The sequence below is a fragment of the Aythya fuligula genome, chromosome 22 (genome assembly GCF_009819795.1).
Source record: "Aythya fuligula isolate bAytFul2 chromosome 22, bAytFul2.pri, whole genome shotgun sequence".
In the NCBI taxonomy this organism is placed as follows: domain Eukaryota; kingdom Metazoa; phylum Chordata; class Aves; order Anseriformes; family Anatidae; genus Aythya; species Aythya fuligula.
In genome coordinates, this window is record NC_045580.1 from 5,622,873 (window position 1) to 5,639,616 (window position 16,744).

General features: G+C 53.1%; 3 protein-coding genes across 8 annotated transcripts; 1 reads left to right on the forward strand and 2 right to left on the reverse strand.

Annotated features, from left to right (window-relative positions):
- Positions 1-917: 917 nt before the first annotated feature.
- ARCN1 (archain 1) lies at positions 918-9,267 on the reverse strand. Its single transcript, XM_032201860.1, has 10 exons — positions 9,183-9,267; positions 7,695-7,958; positions 6,826-7,005; positions 6,383-6,588; positions 5,844-6,005; positions 4,935-5,100; positions 3,500-3,647; positions 3,066-3,174; positions 2,727-2,931; positions 918-2,489 (listed from the first exon to the last, which is right to left on the reverse strand). The coding sequence occupies exons 1-10, from the start codon at positions 9,183-9,185 to the stop codon at positions 2,400-2,402; spliced, it is 1,533 nt and encodes a 510-aa protein (XP_032057751.1). The 5' UTR covers positions 9,186-9,267; the 3' UTR covers positions 918-2,399.
- Positions 9,268-9,447: 180 nt separating this feature from the next.
- IFT46 (intraflagellar transport 46) lies at positions 9,448-13,403 on the forward strand. Its single transcript, XM_032201737.1, has 10 exons — positions 9,448-9,648; positions 9,728-9,834; positions 10,026-10,100; positions 10,208-10,301; positions 10,747-10,875; positions 11,172-11,293; positions 11,879-11,945; positions 12,221-12,281; positions 12,592-12,677; positions 12,997-13,403. The coding sequence occupies exons 1-10, from the start codon at positions 9,448-9,450 to the stop codon at positions 13,090-13,092; spliced, it is 1,038 nt and encodes a 345-aa protein (XP_032057628.1). The 3' UTR covers positions 13,093-13,403.
- Positions 13,404-13,418: 15 nt separating this feature from the next.
- TMEM25 (transmembrane protein 25) lies at positions 13,419-16,525 on the reverse strand. 6 transcript variants are annotated; one of them, XM_032201923.1, is made up of 8 exons: positions 16,429-16,525; positions 16,058-16,345; positions 15,517-15,807; positions 15,311-15,442; positions 15,163-15,193; positions 14,931-15,031; positions 14,778-14,858; positions 13,419-14,687 (listed from the first exon to the last, which is right to left on the reverse strand). In XM_032201923.1, the coding sequence occupies exons 1-8, from the start codon at positions 16,505-16,507 to the stop codon at positions 14,614-14,616; spliced, it is 1,077 nt and encodes a 358-aa protein (XP_032057814.1). In that variant the 5' UTR covers positions 16,508-16,525; the 3' UTR covers positions 13,419-14,613. The 6 variants fall into 6 exon arrangements, with proteins under 6 accessions (XP_032057814.1, XP_032057813.1, XP_032057817.1 ...); XM_032201922.1 differs by having other exon boundaries at positions 14,778-15,028; XM_032201926.1 differs by lacking the exon at positions 14,778-14,858.
- Positions 16,526-16,744: the final 219 nt, after the last annotated feature.

The window sequence follows — 16,744 nt, forward strand, 5'->3', positions numbered from 1 at the left end:
CAGGGCTGGGGGAAAAGGAGCTCGGGGCCCAGCGGGGGAGGCTGCTCCCTGCTGCTGCCTCCTGCCCCGAGCTGCCCCACAGCGCCAGGGCCTGGGCTCAGCGCAAGGCTCGGGTGTGGGCAGAGCTGGAATAAACGCAGAAGACGAAGGCAGCGCACCCAGGGAGCTCAGGAGCAAGGAGCAGAACAGCAGAGCACCCAGGGAACCCCAAAAATAACGCACGGTCCCCACGCAGGGCAGGGGGGATGCTCCTGCCACCCGTCCCACATGAGGAGGGGGCGCAGAGGCGGCGCTGCAGTTGCTGGGGCAACACAACGCACCCGGCAAAAACACCAGGAAAATCAGCTGCCAGACAGCTCCTGCGGGAGCCCAGGAATCCCGGCCGCACCCGCTGATCTCAGCGCTCCCGGGAAGTGCTCTGGCACCGCCGCGGTCCCCGTGGGCTTCGCACCTCCGAGGGCCGGGGATGCTGCGCACCCGGCACTGCCCTGAAGCAGCACAGGGAGGGCACGGCTCTGACTCCTGCCCTGTCCCCGCTGCTCCAGTTCATCCTCAGCCAGCTCTGGGGGGCTGGGCAGGCAGCTGGCTGCCAGCACCGAGCTCCAGGAGGCTCCTTAAGGCAGCACAAGCAGAGACTTCGTTCTCTGAGCACGACCACGGCAAACGAGGGATTCGCATCCCACGTCCCAGCTCGATCCCCTGATTAAGGGCTGGCCCCATCCCACCCCCGCAGCCGTTTTGCAATGCCGGCTTTTCCTGCCCAAAGGGGTTTTCCAGCCATCCCCGGGCTCTGCCGTGGGAAACGGCCCACGGGGGGGCCCCGAAGAGCCCGGCAGAGCCCCCCCCGAGCACCGAGGCCGGGGCTCAGTGCCCTCCACACCCCCCCCCAGCCCAAAGCAGGCAGGAGAGGCTCAGCCTTCCTTTTATAATACTCTTTTATTTGATTAAAGAATTTGTATTCTTTGTATACACTGGAATGTGCTCTATTCCCTAGGCCATTATTGTACAGGGTTACAAAAACGGGGGGGGGGGGGTGGGGTGCGGTTCTTCTTTAACGTTACCCTTAAACAAATTTAAGAAAAATGCTTCCTTGATGTTTGAACTCGACTCTATTTTAAAATCATACAGACAAGCAACTCTTGAACAGAACTGAATTAATAGGATTCGTCGTCTATTTCACTACAGAACAGGGTTTGCTTTCCCTCCCCCAGAACACATCACCTTCCCAGGGCAAGAATCAGGGTTTATTTCCTCACTGGCGCTGTTACCGGAGGAGAGACCGCTAACTTCTTTGGCAGAGGGCCCCACGGGAACCAACACACGCTTACTCTGACTGAAGCGCGCTCTCTGGAGCACGGTAAACGTGTTTTTAGGACTTGTGAGGACAGGACACCGTTAGAGTTTCACCTGCATGCTCAGCCCTTCCCTACAGCAGCAGCCGGGGAGCTCCCCTGCAGCCCTCAGGCTGTTGGGGCAGCAGCACTGCCAGCCAGGGGGTGAGCAGCCCCAAACCAAGCAGGCTGGGTGTACTTTGAGGGGAGCGCAGCTCTGTGGGATGAAATCAGTGATCCTACTCAGGCAGTCAGAGGAGGAACAGCGCTGGGACAGCAAACACTACAGCTGGGTGCTGCTCACGCTCAGCATGCTCTCTGGAAGCCACCATTCCCCTCTCCTCCATCACCACGCTGAGAAAGACCACTGGTTTTGGACAGATCCCAGCCCCACTCCCACTCTGACCCAGCCTCAATGAGAAAGGCCCAAAGGGCTTCTGGTGAGCCCAGGATGAAGTCCACTGCTGTACGGTGGGGCTGGGTGGACAGCAAGGAACAGTGTGGGGGCAAAGAGAACTGAGCTGTGAGGCCCTCTTCCCCTACGCTCCTGTCAGTACCCCACCTTCGAAACCAAGATCAACTTGTTCCACTCGTGCCAGATGGAAAGGTCCAGAGAAGCACTGCGTCCTCGTGTGTTATCATCTTAACGCCTGTTTTCACCGTCAGAAGCAAGAGTTGAAGGCTGAGGAGAAATTAAAATGGCAGCACCACCAATGGAACAGTGTTTGATGATTAAAAAAGGAAGAGCGTGATGTCTGGCAGGCTCTGGGACTGAGCTCCGGTCGTCTTCATGGGAGAATGGGAAGTGTCAAAGCCAGGTTCTCTGCAGAGATCTCGTTCTTCTGCTAGCCAGTAAAAATCTGCCAAAGAAATTTGTAGCCTTTCCCCCCATGAACATGTCAATTCTCTGCCAAAAATGTCTGTGACCCAGGACACTGCAGATGGCAGGCAGAGCCATGTGTCTTAGCAGAGAGAGGGCTGCGGCATTCCAAACATTCAGAATAAACTTCGGCCTCTTTTTTTTTTTTTTAATTTAAAACTTTCCTTTGTGATTCCCCACAGCTGGCATTACAGGATTTCGTACTTGTCCACCACGAAGGTGGTTTCAGTAGAAAACCTTACAGGGCTGTTCCCATCTACCTGGGTCACTTTGGTAACCTGCGGAGATAACACACATTCAGTAGAGCATTTAACACCACTTCCCAACACAGCTTCCCAACTCTGACCATCTCAAAGAGGACAGAATCAACCCAGCACTTCTGAACACGTCAGTACTGTAAGAAAGATCTTAAAGATCTTTGTCCTGCGCCACAAACACAGCTGGACACTCTAAGGGAAGCTACAGCACAGTCTGCCAGTATCCCCAGTAAGCGCAGCTCTACGCCGTGACCGTACCTGTATGTTGCAATAGTTCTTTTTGGAGATGAAGGAGACTTGCACTGGAAAGAAGTCATTTGGCTGCCCTGCTATGCTGAACTCCAGGCTGCCACTCTTGTTTTTGGCATCTATCACAGGCAGGCACCACTCCAGGAGATTTCTCCGGCTGTCATGGCGATACTCGCCATCTATTTCCCCAATCACTGGGGCACCGACACCAGACCTACAGCAGGCAACAAAGAGCTACGATGCCTTACTCGCACAGAGCTAAGGAAGTGAACAAACCCAAAAGGCAAAAGGAGCTGACAATATACAAAGGCACCTGTTAGCATTGCCCAGGCACGGAATGTTACTTACGGTAAAGGGATTGTGATGATCACATCGTTCAGTTCTAGGCTCTCCTCTTGCAACTCGTATTCAATGTTAACATCGCAACTGTTCCCGCTTTCTGATGGCCAGCAGTTAACTGGGGGCAGAAAACCAGTATGCTGTACCACACAATCTTTCTGTACAGAACAGGCTTGCAAAAGATGATGTACTTCAGAAAGCACCGTAAAATCATAACCAAGGAATTTCAACTTAAAGAAAAGCTTTTTGTTTTCTTTAAGAATGTTACAGAAAATGGTCACTGGTAAGAACAGGTACTGTCCGATGGAAGACATGCAGATGTTTTCACCCCTTCACCCAGCACCTCACGATGTACCACGCTGTGGAGCCAGCCCAGCTGGCACAGATGAACATCAGCCCCTTCCAGCCAAGCTCCTGCACGTCACGCACACCCTTGCACTCACTTGTCAATGGAATGAAGGACTCTTCCGTGGTCTGCAACCTCCACTTCAGCACGCCCACATCACTGTTAATAGGGAATGATTTCTCTGGGTTCTTCAAACCGATCTGCGATTCTGCAGTAAAAAGCTTTTTGTCCACATTTGGGTGAGTCTGAAACGGGAACGTAAGCCAAGGCTGTGTCAGCTACTGCAGTCATTTCAAGTATGAGGTGACAACCACATGTAGGTAATTCAGGTTCTAGTACGACAGCCCTACACATCCCCGAGTACTTTCCTCTGCAAAACGTACCTTGCTGAGCAGTCTGGCTACAGCACATCTACTTATCAGCCTGGAATACTGTCCAGGCTGATCCACCAGGAAGAATCCACCCCACTAGCATTTTTAGTTGCCCCTGCACCAGATACTCCAGCAAGTCCTGGTATCTGGGGCAGCATCCTGGAGCTTACAGAACAACTCCTCTAAAAAAAATATCTTAATTTAAAAAATTTTCATTTTTCTCGAGGAAGAAATAACCTCCTTAAGCATTTCAGCTTCGTGCTGTTGGAAAGAACGCTATCAAACCACAAAAATACTACTTCCATCAGCAACCTTTGTGTAAATATACATATATGGCAGCAGCCAAACTCAATGCAAATATTCTCTCATTGCAATGGCAAATGGGAGCATCTTTTTAAAAGCAAAGAATTTTTCTAAGTTAATATTCAAGTTACACCGGAAAGACAGGAGTCAACACTGGGTTTGATTTAGTCTTTCAACTCAAGCAGCACATGTGGGAGCGTTGTTCAACTTTTTAATGAGATGTGTCGCTAAGGAACCTACTACTGGATAAGTAGACATGCAGACAGACAACTATAGATAAGCTCTTAGCAACGAGGAGAAGGGAGCAATAGAGTGTATCAAAACACCAAAATACCCAGCACTGAAGAAGGTAACAATAATACAGAGGACAAAAAGGAAAGATGTTTCTCCAAGAATCTTCTTACACTGCTGACCATAATCCAGGGCTTCAGCAATTGTGCCAGATACAGCAGTGTAAGGACACAAGTGACCCAAGAAGAAATAAACTTTCTAGATAATAAATGTTCTTCATTGGCACAGTAACTTGACTGGAGAACTCCTGTTCAACTACAGCTCAAATCACGTAATAAGCACCAAGCAACGCATCAGGCTGCTGCAAAGTTCACGTGGAATCATATGGCATGCCAACATGCTTCACTGGACAGATAAGGCTCTGAAGGCAGCAGGATAAGCGTAGGAGACCAGATCTCCCGAGTGAACTTCAAACTTTTGACCGTGAGCTAGCCCTGCATTTATGCTACAGTCATGTCTCGTGTGACTACTTCCATTTTCAACATGTTTGCTGAAAAGGCTCAGACAATACTTTGCCCCAGAGAACAGCAAAAGGATGTTCGACAGCACGAACACCGAACACTTTACCTGTAACTGCACTCCCCTCTTGTCTTCATTTTCTACGTGCAGGCGAATCCGTGCAAATTTTTCATCAGAGATGTGCAGCATGATCATGCCATGCAGCTCCATATTCTGCAACCCTCCGTCACGGCCACAAGTCAAGGAAATTTTCTCCTCTATTTTCATGTGCACACTGGACACAAAAAACAAGTATCTCAAGTCCTACACTTGGCATCTAACAGGCAAGGTGAAAAATTAAGTGTTCGGCCAGGAGAGTCTATATGCAACGAGCAGGTGCTACAACAAGAGTGAGGGTCCCAAACAGAACGACACTGGCAGCATAGCAGATGCATGCACTAATGATGCTCCAACACGTTAACTCAGGGGCACAAAGATCTATGGATACCAGTCCAAAAACACAGAAACCCACATGATAAACAGTGATACAGCACCTCGAGATGCTGTTCACTCAAAATCCCACTACTGTTCAGCAGCACAGCTCAGCAGAAAAAGGTTCTGATCTGCTACATGTAGAACAAACTCCGAGTACCTGTATCCTAAGCTGCAATAGGACAGGAACTATTTGTGTCGGGGTCACAGGAAAAATGGCAGCTACTTTAACTCGTTTGAAGGCAAAATGCTGCAAAGAGACGCATTCCAGAAGGCACAGAAAATTCCCAATCTCAGCTTGGGTACAGAGGAGGCACATCCATTTTAGCTAAGACAATTTCTAATCAAATAAGCTATCTTTTGTTGCTGTGCTTTCCCAGATTTTACCCTTCATCTTTCAAAATCAGAAGGCTAGATGAGCACACTGGCCTTCAACGGCAGGAAAAAGCCTGTTCTGAAAACTAAAGAGGAAGACAGCTCACAAAGCAACACGTGGATCAGAGAGAGTAGTATGAAGACTGCTTCCAGAGCAAGGATAATACCTACCTCTCCATGTTAATGGGCGGTGCAAGAACTTTGGCTGCTTCTGTAGAGCGTTTGCCTACGGAAGTCATGATATTTTCTCCTTCTGATTTCAGTTTGTCCACGAAGTTATCCACCTCCTTCCCTTTAGCGCCAAGTTTCAGAGCTTTGCTAGGACCTGAAGGCCTAAACACAACGCACAGACATATTCAAGTCACATTCGTGGCAACAGTTTCATTCCTCCTCAGTCCCATCTTCAAGTGTTGTACCTTGGCTATCCCAACAATTTAATATTCACCTCCGTAACTTTTTTTGGGGGGAGAACATGTACAGAAGAGAAGATCACTGCAGAAGAGCAGCGCCAACCTGGTGAGCACCAGCAGACCCCAACAGCACCCAGGCCATAGGTGAATGCTCCCTCACTTACCCATGTCTACCAGCTATTTCAGCACCTGTTCATCCATGAAGACTCAAGAGGAAGGCAACTGAAACCCTTTCTTTGGGCGTGTGGTTTTCAGACAGTGCTGATTCCAAGGAACATCTGCTGCCCACTGCACACTCACCTGGAAGGCGCTGGTGCCACTTTGGGCTTCTCCGTTTCAATGATGGTTTCTGTGATCATTGCTGCCGTTGTGCCCCCAGACACAGCTGAACTGCCAAAGCCACCAAAACCGGGTGCCTTTTTGCCCTGTCTCTCGGCATCCCTTCTAGCCTGCTGCAATTCCTTCGCTTTACGGCGCATCTCAGCTTTTGCTTCACGTTCCTGAGTCTGAAGTAAAAGGCAAAAGGCTGGTGAGGCTTTGCAACCTCAATCTTACTCTGTATAGCAACTAATACTAAGTATGATTTCTTATCAACCTTTTTTTGAAGGAACGGGAAACGGGCATTTAGTTTACAGAAAACCTAAATAATTTTAAAATCCTGATCAAACTGGAGTAACATCTTCACATAAAAAGCATCACGTTCCAGAGTACCTTGTGCCAAACTCAAAATTATTTCCACTCACCTCTCGGACGGCTCGGAACACCTTTTCTTCATGCGAGTCCATCTCAGTGAAGGTCCGAATTTGGGCCAAGTTTACGTTCTCACGGTAGCCCAGGGCAACGATTTCATCAAAGGCAAAAATCAGGTCAAAACAGTGTTCAGAGATCTCATTCTCCTCCAAGGCTCGACAATATTCAGGGATCTAATTCGGGAAAAACATTTAAAAGGAGCATTCATATAAACAGACAGACATAACTTCCAGCACTGTCTTTCTGCTGTTCCCAGACTTCACAGTTGTGCTAGACCCTCCGCAGAACTAGCACATCACTGAGCTGCCTTTCATTCCTTTACACTGTTGATAAACAACAAGATGAGGTTTTGCGATTGTCAGTTTCTCCTCAACTAAAATATTTATGCAATCTTTTAACTTAGTTCTAACTTTGTAACTCACAAGAACATAAACAAGCAAACACTAGTTAACTTCCTGAAGATCCTTTGGTTGCATCAGACAGAAATAGATTATAAAGTTAATATAATGACAATTGCAAAAACTCATTACTTAGAAATGTATTTAGAGTACTGCTACGCTTCTCAAGCGCATTCTGTAAAGCCACAGTATGTTTAGAAAAAAATATAACTGTTATCTTAAGAATGCAGCGAATGTTTTACATTAAATTTGTAACTTCATCCCTTTGGTCTCACCAGTTAACGGGCAGCCATGGGTTTCTTACATATAGTTCAAAAATACCGCAGAAACTTCAAAGCTTAACCATGCAGCTGGAGGCAGACGGTACTTCAGCAATAGCTCACCAACAGCTTCCCTTATAACAGCGCTGTTTCAGGCTACAGACGTGAACTTTGCAGTGAGTAACCCGAAGTGTAGATCCTTACCACTCTAGAGAAAAGTCGGAGTGTTTCCAGGTCTTCCAGGATATTGCTGTTTTTGGTGGTGATCAGCACCATGTAGAGCTTCTCCATCGGCTGATACACGTACCGCACGCTCTCTGTCTCCACAAAGGTGTGCTGCTTCCCGGTGTTCATCAGTTTGGGGAAAGCCGCCAGCAGCCCCTCGATGCGGGTCCGGGTCATCTCCACGAACTGCCGCGAGACAATGGCCTTCCCCGCCTTCGTGCAGACGGCGGCCGCCAACAGCACCTGTGGAGAACGCAGACGGGGGTTTGCTGTGCCAGTCCTGGACACAGCATCATAGGTGCAAAGAAAGGTAAGATCTAGCTGGCAGTGATCTTCCACACTGAGCTGATTTTCCTACACTGGGGTCTTTTGTGTCTTTCTATGACTAGTGCCAAGAATTTACCTATGTGCTATGTGGAATCAAAGCTCTCGGTCCTCCAGTCAGGCAGACAGAGTCAACCAACCCATTGCTCTATACACAGCGCATGACAAAACCCCAAAAGTGCTTTAGGCAAGGTCTAGGTTGCGGCATTTTCTGTTAGCTCAGACCCAGCATAAAACTTACATTGAATCCCAGAATGTTTTCAAGTGTGACATTCCTTCCCGATGCCACGTTTACAGCCAAGGTGGGTTAATAAAACCTTGAGAGCTAGATTAATTACAGCACATGGATGACTCTCGTGGGCATTGCACAGATGCTATCGTACCAACAATAAAAAGGCAATAAGGCGACTGCTAACTTATTTTTTCTTATTTTCTCTACCTAGACTCCTTCCTGAAATTCCTCTCAAGGATTAGTTTCTTAATTAACTGTGCCAAGGTAGGACGGTTTCTGCAGCTGAGATCTTTGAGCTCCCCAGCCGTTTTCACTCACAGTACTCCAACAGCGAGAGCAGCACCAACAACTCCCAGCCGCAGGTGGATTTCCAGCACCACCTCAAACCCAGCCAACAGGCGGCTGAGCAACGCAGCCAGGCACCCTGGCAGAACTCTTTGCGTGTTGCCTGCACAGCCCTAGGCCCCTGCAGCTTGACAGCTCAGGGACAAACCGACCTGTAAGAAAAGCGCCCAGAAATACACCTCCTCTTTCTGAAACCTCTCCACACACTACCGGGGGCAGCGCCTCACCGGAGATAACGCCCCGAGCTCCAAAACCACCTCAGCGGGACAAAGGCGGCGGCCGCAGGCTCCCTGTACCGGGAGAGGACCCCGAGGAGGGCCCCGCAGCCCCCGAGGGCAGCTCGGAGGCAGGACGAGCCCCCGCCACCCGGCCCCAGCCCCCGGGCCGCTGAGGGGGCAGCGGGAGCCCCGCGGCCCCGTCAGGCACCACACAGGGCCCGGGGCAGGCCGCGCTGCCTGGCGGGCGGCGCCGAGCTCCGGGCCAGGCCCCTCACACCAACGAAGGCTCCGGGCACGACCAGGAGGCGACCCCCGAGCACTGAGGGCGGCGTTGGGGCTCGCCCTTACCATGGCGGCGGCGGCGCTGGGCTCGGCGCTCGCTCCCTCGGCGCTCGGCGTCCCCTCAGGCAGCCCCACAAGATGGCGGCGCCGAGCCACGTCCCCAGCCGGAAGCGGCGCGGGCGGGGCGGGGCGGGGTGGGGCGGGGCTGGAGGACCGGGAGCGCGGCCGCGCCGCTGGGAGCTGCGGGCGCCCCCCTGCAATTCCCACCTCTGCCTGCAGGGGGCGCTGTGGGGGGCGCTCTAGGCGGCCGGCGACCAGCGAGGCTGTTGCCATGGCGACGGCGGGGGGCGCCCCAGTAGGGCGGCGGGCGGCGGCGGCGGCGGGGGGCAGCGGGGCCGGGCCGCGCTCCGCCGCCCAGCACCGGGTGCTGGAGAACCGGCCGTACGACGAGAGCCTCGAGCTGCCCGCGAGCGATGAAGCCGGCAGCCCCAGCCCTCCGAGGGGCTCGGCCGGAGGTGTCCCGGACGGTGAGGTAGGCGCGGGGGCGGCCCGGTAAGGCTTTGTCCCTGTGGGGGCGGCCCGGTAAAGGCCTCGTCCCTCCGGCCCGGCAGGACGCGGGGGCACGGCCCGGCCTCAGCGAGGATGAGGAGGACTCGGAGGAGTCGTCAGGGAGCGACTCGGAGGACGATTCGGAGGAGCACGGAACCCCCCCGGGCGGGTGAGCCTAAAACTGAATAAATCGGAATAAATCAGCCGGGCGGGTGAGGCTAAAACCGAATAAATCCCGGTCCTGCCGAGCCCCGTTATGCTGGAGAGGCAACGGGGGCGGCTGAGAGGAGCCCCGCAGCCCCGCTTGTACAAAAACCCCTCCAAATTAATCTTTGCCTGAACGTCTCTTCCTCCCTTTAGTGACTACAACCTAGCCGAGTGTGACTACCTGCAAGTGTCGCCCGAAATTAAGGAACTCTTCGAGTACATCAGGAGGTGAGCTGAAGGAATCAGAGCCAGTTCTTGGCTCTCCTTTGTGCCAAGGGTAAGTGCGGCAGGAAAGGTGTCGCCCGCTGTGCAACGCTGCTTGTTTTTTCCTTCAGGTACACTCCAAAAACGATAAACATTGAGTACAAGCTGCTGCCTTTTATTCCAGACTTTATTCCTGCTGTTGGAGACATCGATGCGTTCCTCAAGGTACGGTATTTTCAGGTGCCTCCTGCCACACCGGCTGAAACCCAAGGTGACAGCAGGGTGAGACTGGCGGTCAGGCTGTGCAGCCACGAGCTCAGCCAGAGCGTCCTTGCAGCAGCGAGGGATCCTCGCCCTGCACTGCAGGACAGAGTGTTACAGACACCTAGGAGATGGCACTTAGTGACACTGGGAACTGGCTGGTCACTTTGCTGCCCCCCCACATGGTATAGATGTAATTTAAGGTGAGAGCTGCCTTCTTTGGGCAACACGTTGTACATTTCAGGTACCACTGTGCTAACAACAACTATTTTCTCTTCTGTCAGAGCAGCATGCCTGCCAAGTCATTGTAGGGTCTGAATTTTAAACCATGGGGAGGCTCTTTACAAAACAGCTCCAGCATCCCCTACTCTGGGCTTCCATGGGGAACACATTCTGTGTTTACCTGCAGGTCCCACGTCCAGATGGCAAGCCTGATAACCTCGGCTTACTGGTCCTCGATGAGCCGTCAACGAAGCAGTCAGATCCCACAGTGCTTTCTCTTTGGCTAACAGAGAATTCCAAACAGCACAACATCACCGTGAGTCATGGAGACAGAGGGGATGTTTACTGCTCACTGGCTAGAGCAAAATCATTGCACTTTACTCTTACTTTTGTAACATATATATATTTTTCTTTTGGTTGTCACTACCTGGTTTTACTCAGTGTTTTGTTTCCCAGCTGCTTTTCTGTCTGCAGAAATCAGTTGGTGTAGTGCAACTAGGAAAGAGAAGATGTGGTTAATCAGGGGCAAACACAGGGTTTGCAAAAAAAAAAAAAAAAAAAAAAAGCAAAACAAAACACAAAGTACTTCCAGGTTTATATTTTTGTTTCTAGCAGCAGATAAAAGTGAAGAGTGTGGAAAATGCAGAAAAGAACCCCAAAGCCATTGACAGCTGGATTGAAAGTATCAGCGAACTGCACCGCTGCAAACCTCCGGCCACTGTCCACTACACCCGGTGAGCCGTTTTATCAGCAGACCTGCAGGTCAGTGGGAGGCTGGTGGCAAAATCAAAGGGTACTGAGCAGAACTACTGAGATGTTTCTAAGAGGAGAAGATATGCTGAGTTTCAGGATAGTCATATCATGCACGTCTGCAAGACACTCAATTTCCTTCTTGGTACTTCTCTTTCCATACATAGTAGCAAAACTTCAAATAGCTTACAGCTATCACTCACCACTTTCAATTCCTTGCAAGCAGTAACTCTGTAAAAGGAGAAATTCTGAACAAGTCAGGGGAGGCGAGACTTATTCTGACCAAGCACTGATTTGGGTCTCAGCCACTATGACATCCCCTTCTGCCCAGACTCCCAGTTCAGAACAGCCCAGTCACTAAAGGAAGCAATGTTTCCAGCATCTTCCTTCAGCCATAGTGCTAAGCACAAATTTAAAGCTTAACCTTGTTTCAATGAATAAAAATGTCCAAATGGGCACTTCAAGTGGAGTCTGTCTCATTCAGAGCAATCTGGCAGTAGGAAGCCAGTTCAGTTTCTTGCATGTAATCCTAATTTTCTGTTTTTTGTTTTTTTTTCCTTACCTTGCAGGCCCATGCCTGACATAGAGACCCTCATGCAGGAGTGGTCACCGGAATTTGAGGAGCTCTTGGGAAAGGTATGATACACAAGTGCTAGGTCGTTAGCTCAGGGCATGGCATTAGAAACGATCTAACTTGAAACCTGGGTTTCTCTTCTACTTCGACCACATTTACTTCATCCTTCTCGGTTGAGGTTAGTTCCTCACTTAACATTTCTCTCTCAACAGAAGGCAGGTGAGCAGCCTGACTGCCTAGCTGCTGCCCAGGTAGCCTCTGTGCTAGGTCCAAGATTAGCACGTGCTCTCAGGCCCTTGCTATTTGAGAACAGAACTAACACCCCCTTCTATTCCAGGTGGGCCTCCCAACTGCAGAGATGAACTGTGACCTGGCTGAATACGTTGACATGATATGTGGTAAGCAGAGGGGAGGTAAGACCCTTTCTTACCCTCACTTAAAGGCAGCTGATTAGTCCTAGCCCAGGAACTGCCAACAAAGGGAAACATTCAACCTTGACAGACACAGAGGTAACAACATTACCTTAGGCTGCTCCAAAGAGGATATTCTGTCTGTCTGTTAACTCCTCCTTCTTCCATGAGCTTGGGTTTTGTCTGCTCTGCTCAGCCAGATGAGAGTGAGCAGTTACCTCTCTTCTCTTCCAAGAGCCTAGGCAGCACTCTGTTGGTGTAATCCGTTTGCTCTCATGCACTTCTGCTCTTCTTTTAGCCATTCTGGACATCCCCGTGTACAAGAGTCGGATCCAGCCTCTGCATGTGCTTTTCTCGCTCTACTCAGAGTTCAAGAACTCACAGGTAAGCAACCCCAGCCAGGCACTGGTCTCTCAGGGGAAGCATTACAAAGCTTGTGCCCTTAAAGTTGGTCCTGGTGTGTTTGTGAAGAGCGAGTAGACTATCCTAAAAGAGTCCAAAGAACATTTTCTAAGCTTCTCATTTCCCTAGTAGCTCAAACTACTGAGCACAGACAGCATGGTTAGAGCAGGGCTTGCGCGAGCCTCTGGCTTGCTGCTGAGCACACAGCTCACACGGTGCTAAAGTGGCTTGTGGTTTCAGCTACACCCATGCTCTAATTAATGAGTCTCATCTTTGCACTAACGCATTCTTTCTCCTGCAGCATTTCAAGCCTATGGCTGAAGGGAAGAAGGCTAGGAGCTCTCCATCCAACACACCCTCACAAGGAGCAGAAGTGGAAGTATTGAGCTTCACGTGAAGCTTTGCGTTAAACCTTCATCTCTCGGATCGAGATCTGCTGCTGGACATAGAGATTTGACCAAAGCAATGCGTGAAGCAACGCAACATTTCAGAAGCATCCCTTATTTTATAGATATTGCAGAGCTGTTTTGCATTCATATGAGTCTTCATGTTTAAAGCAGATGCTAATACCTTAATTTTGATTTGTCTCCACGGAGTACAGCATTAAACTCTATTCCAAATGACAAACTGTGCCACTGATGCTGAACTGAAGCTTGCAGAGTGTAACACTGCAGCATGTAGGAATAAATTCCATGCTCTGACACAAAACTTTGATCTACCCCGTGCGTTCCAAGGTCTGATGCACTCTGGGGGTCTTGAGTCTCCTCTTCCCTTTACTGTAGAGCCACTTTTTCTGTTCTCAGTGCCCTTTGCTGCTGCCAGCAGTGTCATTGCTTCCTTTCTGCTGCTTGTGCGGAAGGAATTGAGGAAAACCAGAGGAGCCCATGGGTGGGGGTGCTCTTTGCTTACCTCTCACTGCGTGCAGATGATGGAGGGGGTGAAACAGGGTGTGTTTGCCAGGGACCCCAGGTGGGTGACAAGCCGATGAGGTCAGTACATAAAAATTTAGAGGAGTTTGTACATTTGTGGCTCCCACTGGCTGTCTTAATGGAGTTCAGCAAAGAAAAAGAGGAGAAATAACCAGTGCAGCACCACACAGACACTTAAGTTGAGTTTATTGCTGTTGGGATGACTCCGCTCAGCCCCTGCCATGCTGGCTGCCCTCACCTGGCCCCGATCCAGCAGGGATGGACAGGTTTGTAAAGCAAGCAGGCCCTGAGTCTGCTAAATGAAGGCCAGTGCCTGGCCTTACTCGGGGAGGAATCACAGCACGAGCAGCTTGACAGAATCTTTTTAAAAAGCTTTGATGCATTTTGCTTGTAACAGTTAGGTAAAAACATGCTGTTCCGTTTGCAGGGAGCCACATTGGCTCCTTCTGGGTCAGAGCCCGGAGCACAGGTCCTGCTGCAGCACTTCCTGGCCTGCTGACACACAGGGAGCCCTCGTGGTTCTGTTTCTCACCATATTTCTTCGACAGCAGTGGCACCACGGGGCAGGAGCACCCTGCCTGCAGCTGGCATTTCCAGGCTGTCCTGCTCTCGGGTGCCTTTCCCTGTCCCAGCCCCCAGGAAAGGGAGTGTCCCCTGCCTCGGGTGACAGCTGCCAGCTGGCTGTGCCCAGCCCATGCCCGTTGTCCCAGGGTGGCACCTGGTACTTAGCATGTCGAGCCTGAGGTTTGCTGGGCAATGAAGCCCCAACAGCAGGCAAAACACTTTGCACTGGATGTCAGCTACCTGCCAATAGCCAGAAAAATCAGGATCTGGTATTCGAAGGAGTCCTCAAAGGTCTGAGGGCAGACGAGTGAGGCAGATGGGGTGGTTTCGAAGCATTGAGGTGTTGTTCTTTCCCCTCTGAAGCACAGGCGCCGGTCACAGGGGGAGCTGGGGTCCTGGGGAGGCTCAGCCCATCGTGATGCACCTCACAGCCAGATCTCATCACTGCTCATACTGGGAACTTTGTAGATGCGCCAGGCCATCGGGAATGGGACCAAACCTGCGGGACAGAAAGAGCTCATGGCCAACACCTTCCTGGGCAGCCGCAGAGCCCAGCGTCTCTGCAGCACGGCTTTCCTGGGCTGCTCACCCGTCTGCGCTCCCTCACTGAGCACAAGGGGGTTCTGCAGGGTCCGCTGCCCTCCTTTGGCTTCCACATCCCCAGGGTCGGCTGCGGGAGAAGAAAGGGGACGGAGCAGGAGCTTCTCAGCCCAGGTGGGGTCCAGGTGCCTCGCTGCTTTACCTCTGTCCTCCTGCGTGAGCTCTCCAAGGCGCAGGTTAGGCGGCAGGGACCTGTTCTCCCGGGACAGGCAGGTGCTCGGGGTCTGCGTGTGCTCGGTCCTGCTGTGACGGGGGTGCCGGCTGAGCTGGCTGTGGCACCGTTCCCACACGAAGCTCGCTCCCAGCCAGCGCAGGGGGTGCTGCGAAACGAGGCACTTCTTGCTCCGAGGGGAGGCAGGGAAACCAGGGCTTACCTGGGAGGCAGCGACGCGGATCCAGGGAGTCCTGCGGGAGGGAGGGTGTCAGGGATACCCACGTCCAGGGCTCCTGGACCCTGCGGGGGCTGAGCTGCAGGCCCCCACCACCTCCCTGCCCCAGGGCTCCCTCCTGCTTGGCTCTTACCTGGTGCTGGCTTGGCTCGGCGGCACGCCAGGCAGGCAGCGAGGGAGCCCAAGCCAAGCAAGGCGCTCAGGGCCAGGGCTGAGCCCACAGCAACGCCCAGGAGGGGCAGCTCCACATGGGCATCCAGCAAACCTGCGTGAGCAGCGCGGCTCCCTCAGTACCCCTGGGTCGCCCTGGGCTCTGGCACCTACCCCTGCGGCACCTACCTGGAGGCAGGAGGGAGGCAGTGGTGACGCCCAGGCTGTTGGCAGCACTGACTGAGAGGTTGGTGGCTGCACTGCCGAGGTGCACGTGGAGAGAGTGGTTGGCCAGCCCCGGGTAGTGCTTGGTGTCCAGGAGAAGGAATTCGGACGCGTTGGCCACCACATGCCCGTCCTGGTCCACCCAGGTGATGCTGGCCGGCGGGTTGGCTTGCACCAGCACAAAGAGCAGCAGGAGGAGCCCGGCGTCATCCACCGCCTCGTAGCGGGCGTCTGCGTGCAGGATCTCCGGCTTATCTGGGCAGCAAACACAGGCAGTGAGACAGGAGGGAGGCACAGGGGACAGCTGGGGCAGGGAGGCAGCACAGGCAGCAGGAGGATTTGCTGCTCAGAAGGGGCTGGGAGCACTCGGCTGTTGTTGCACAGCACCAAGGAGATGCTCCCCTGCTACTGCTGGGGCAGATCCATGGCCTGCTCTGCTCTGGGCACCCTCCCAGTGCCTCCAGCCAGCGGTGCCAGCAGGACTGGTGCTTCAGGCCTTACATACACTGCACATCGAGGAGCACGGATGCGTTGGCGGTGGCACTGGAGGCCGGGTGGGTCACGGAGCAGATGAGCTCGTGATCCGCACGCCGGGCGGTGATGGTGAGCGTGCTGCCGGCCGTGCCCGCTGCCGAGCAGTTTGCCTCCTGCCTCCGGCCATCGAGGTACCAGGTGAGCACGGAGCCAGGGGCTGCCCGCGGGGCCCGGCAGGTGAAGGCTCGCCTCTCCTCCTCCCGCAGCGTGCACGAGGCCAGCGGCCGCCCGTCGATGGTGGGGCCCGGCTCCCTCAGCCCTGCCGGAGCACCCAGAGCACATCAGAGCTGCGGGGGGTGCTCCCAGCACCCAGCGCCGTGCCAGACCCCGCCAGGACCTCACCTGCCAGGCAGAGCACCGGGAAGCCGAGCAGCAGCAGCGGGGCGAGGGCAGCCCCTGGGCAGCCCCCGAGGCTCCCCATGGCAGCCGGCCGGGCTCGGGGCTAGGGGAGAGGCAGGAGGAGCAGGGCCACGGGCACATCCCGTGTCAGCCGGGCGTGCGGTGCGGCTGGAGGATGCAACCAGGCCGCCCCTGCCTGCAGCTCTGCTGCTGCTGCGCCCTGCCTGTCCTGCAGCGCGGCGCCTGGGCACGCAGGCGCGATCGCGGCCCCGAGCGTCCCGGCCTCAGCTGCGCCTCTGAGCAGGGGCAGCCACTGTGG

Coding starts and splice junctions, on each gene's coding strand:
- IFT46 (XM_032201737.1), top strand. CDS start 9,448: ATGGCGACGGCGGGGGGCGCCCCAGTAGGGCGGCGGGCGGCGGCGGCG. Junction 11,946..12,220: donor TTGAGGAGCTCTTGGGAAAG/GTATGATACACA, acceptor CTTCTATTCCAG/GTGGGCCTCCCAACTGCAGA. Junction 12,678..12,996: donor CAGAGTTCAAGAACTCACAG/GTAAGCAACCCC, acceptor TTTCTCCTGCAG/CATTTCAAGCCTATGGCTGA.
- TMEM25 (XM_032201921.1), bottom strand. CDS start 16,507: ATGGGGAGCCTCGGGGGCTGCCCAGGGGCTGCCCTCGCCCCGCTGCTG. Junction 16,346..16,428: donor CCCGGTGCTCTGCCTGGCAG/GTGAGGTCCTGG, acceptor GTGCTCCGGCAG/GGCTGAGGGAGCCGGGCCCC. Junction 15,032..15,162: donor TCCGCGTCGCTGCCTCCCAG/GTAAGCCCTGGT, acceptor CCCCCGTCACAG/CAGGACCGAGCACACGCAGA.
- ARCN1 (XM_032201860.1), bottom strand. Junction 6,589..6,825: donor TGTTCCGAGCCGTCCGAGAG/GTGAGTGGAAAT, acceptor CTTTTACTTCAG/ACTCAGGAACGTGAAGCAAA. Junction 2,490..2,726: donor AGAACTATTGCAACATACAG/GTACGGTCACGG, acceptor TTATCTCCGCAG/GTTACCAAAGTGACCCAGGT.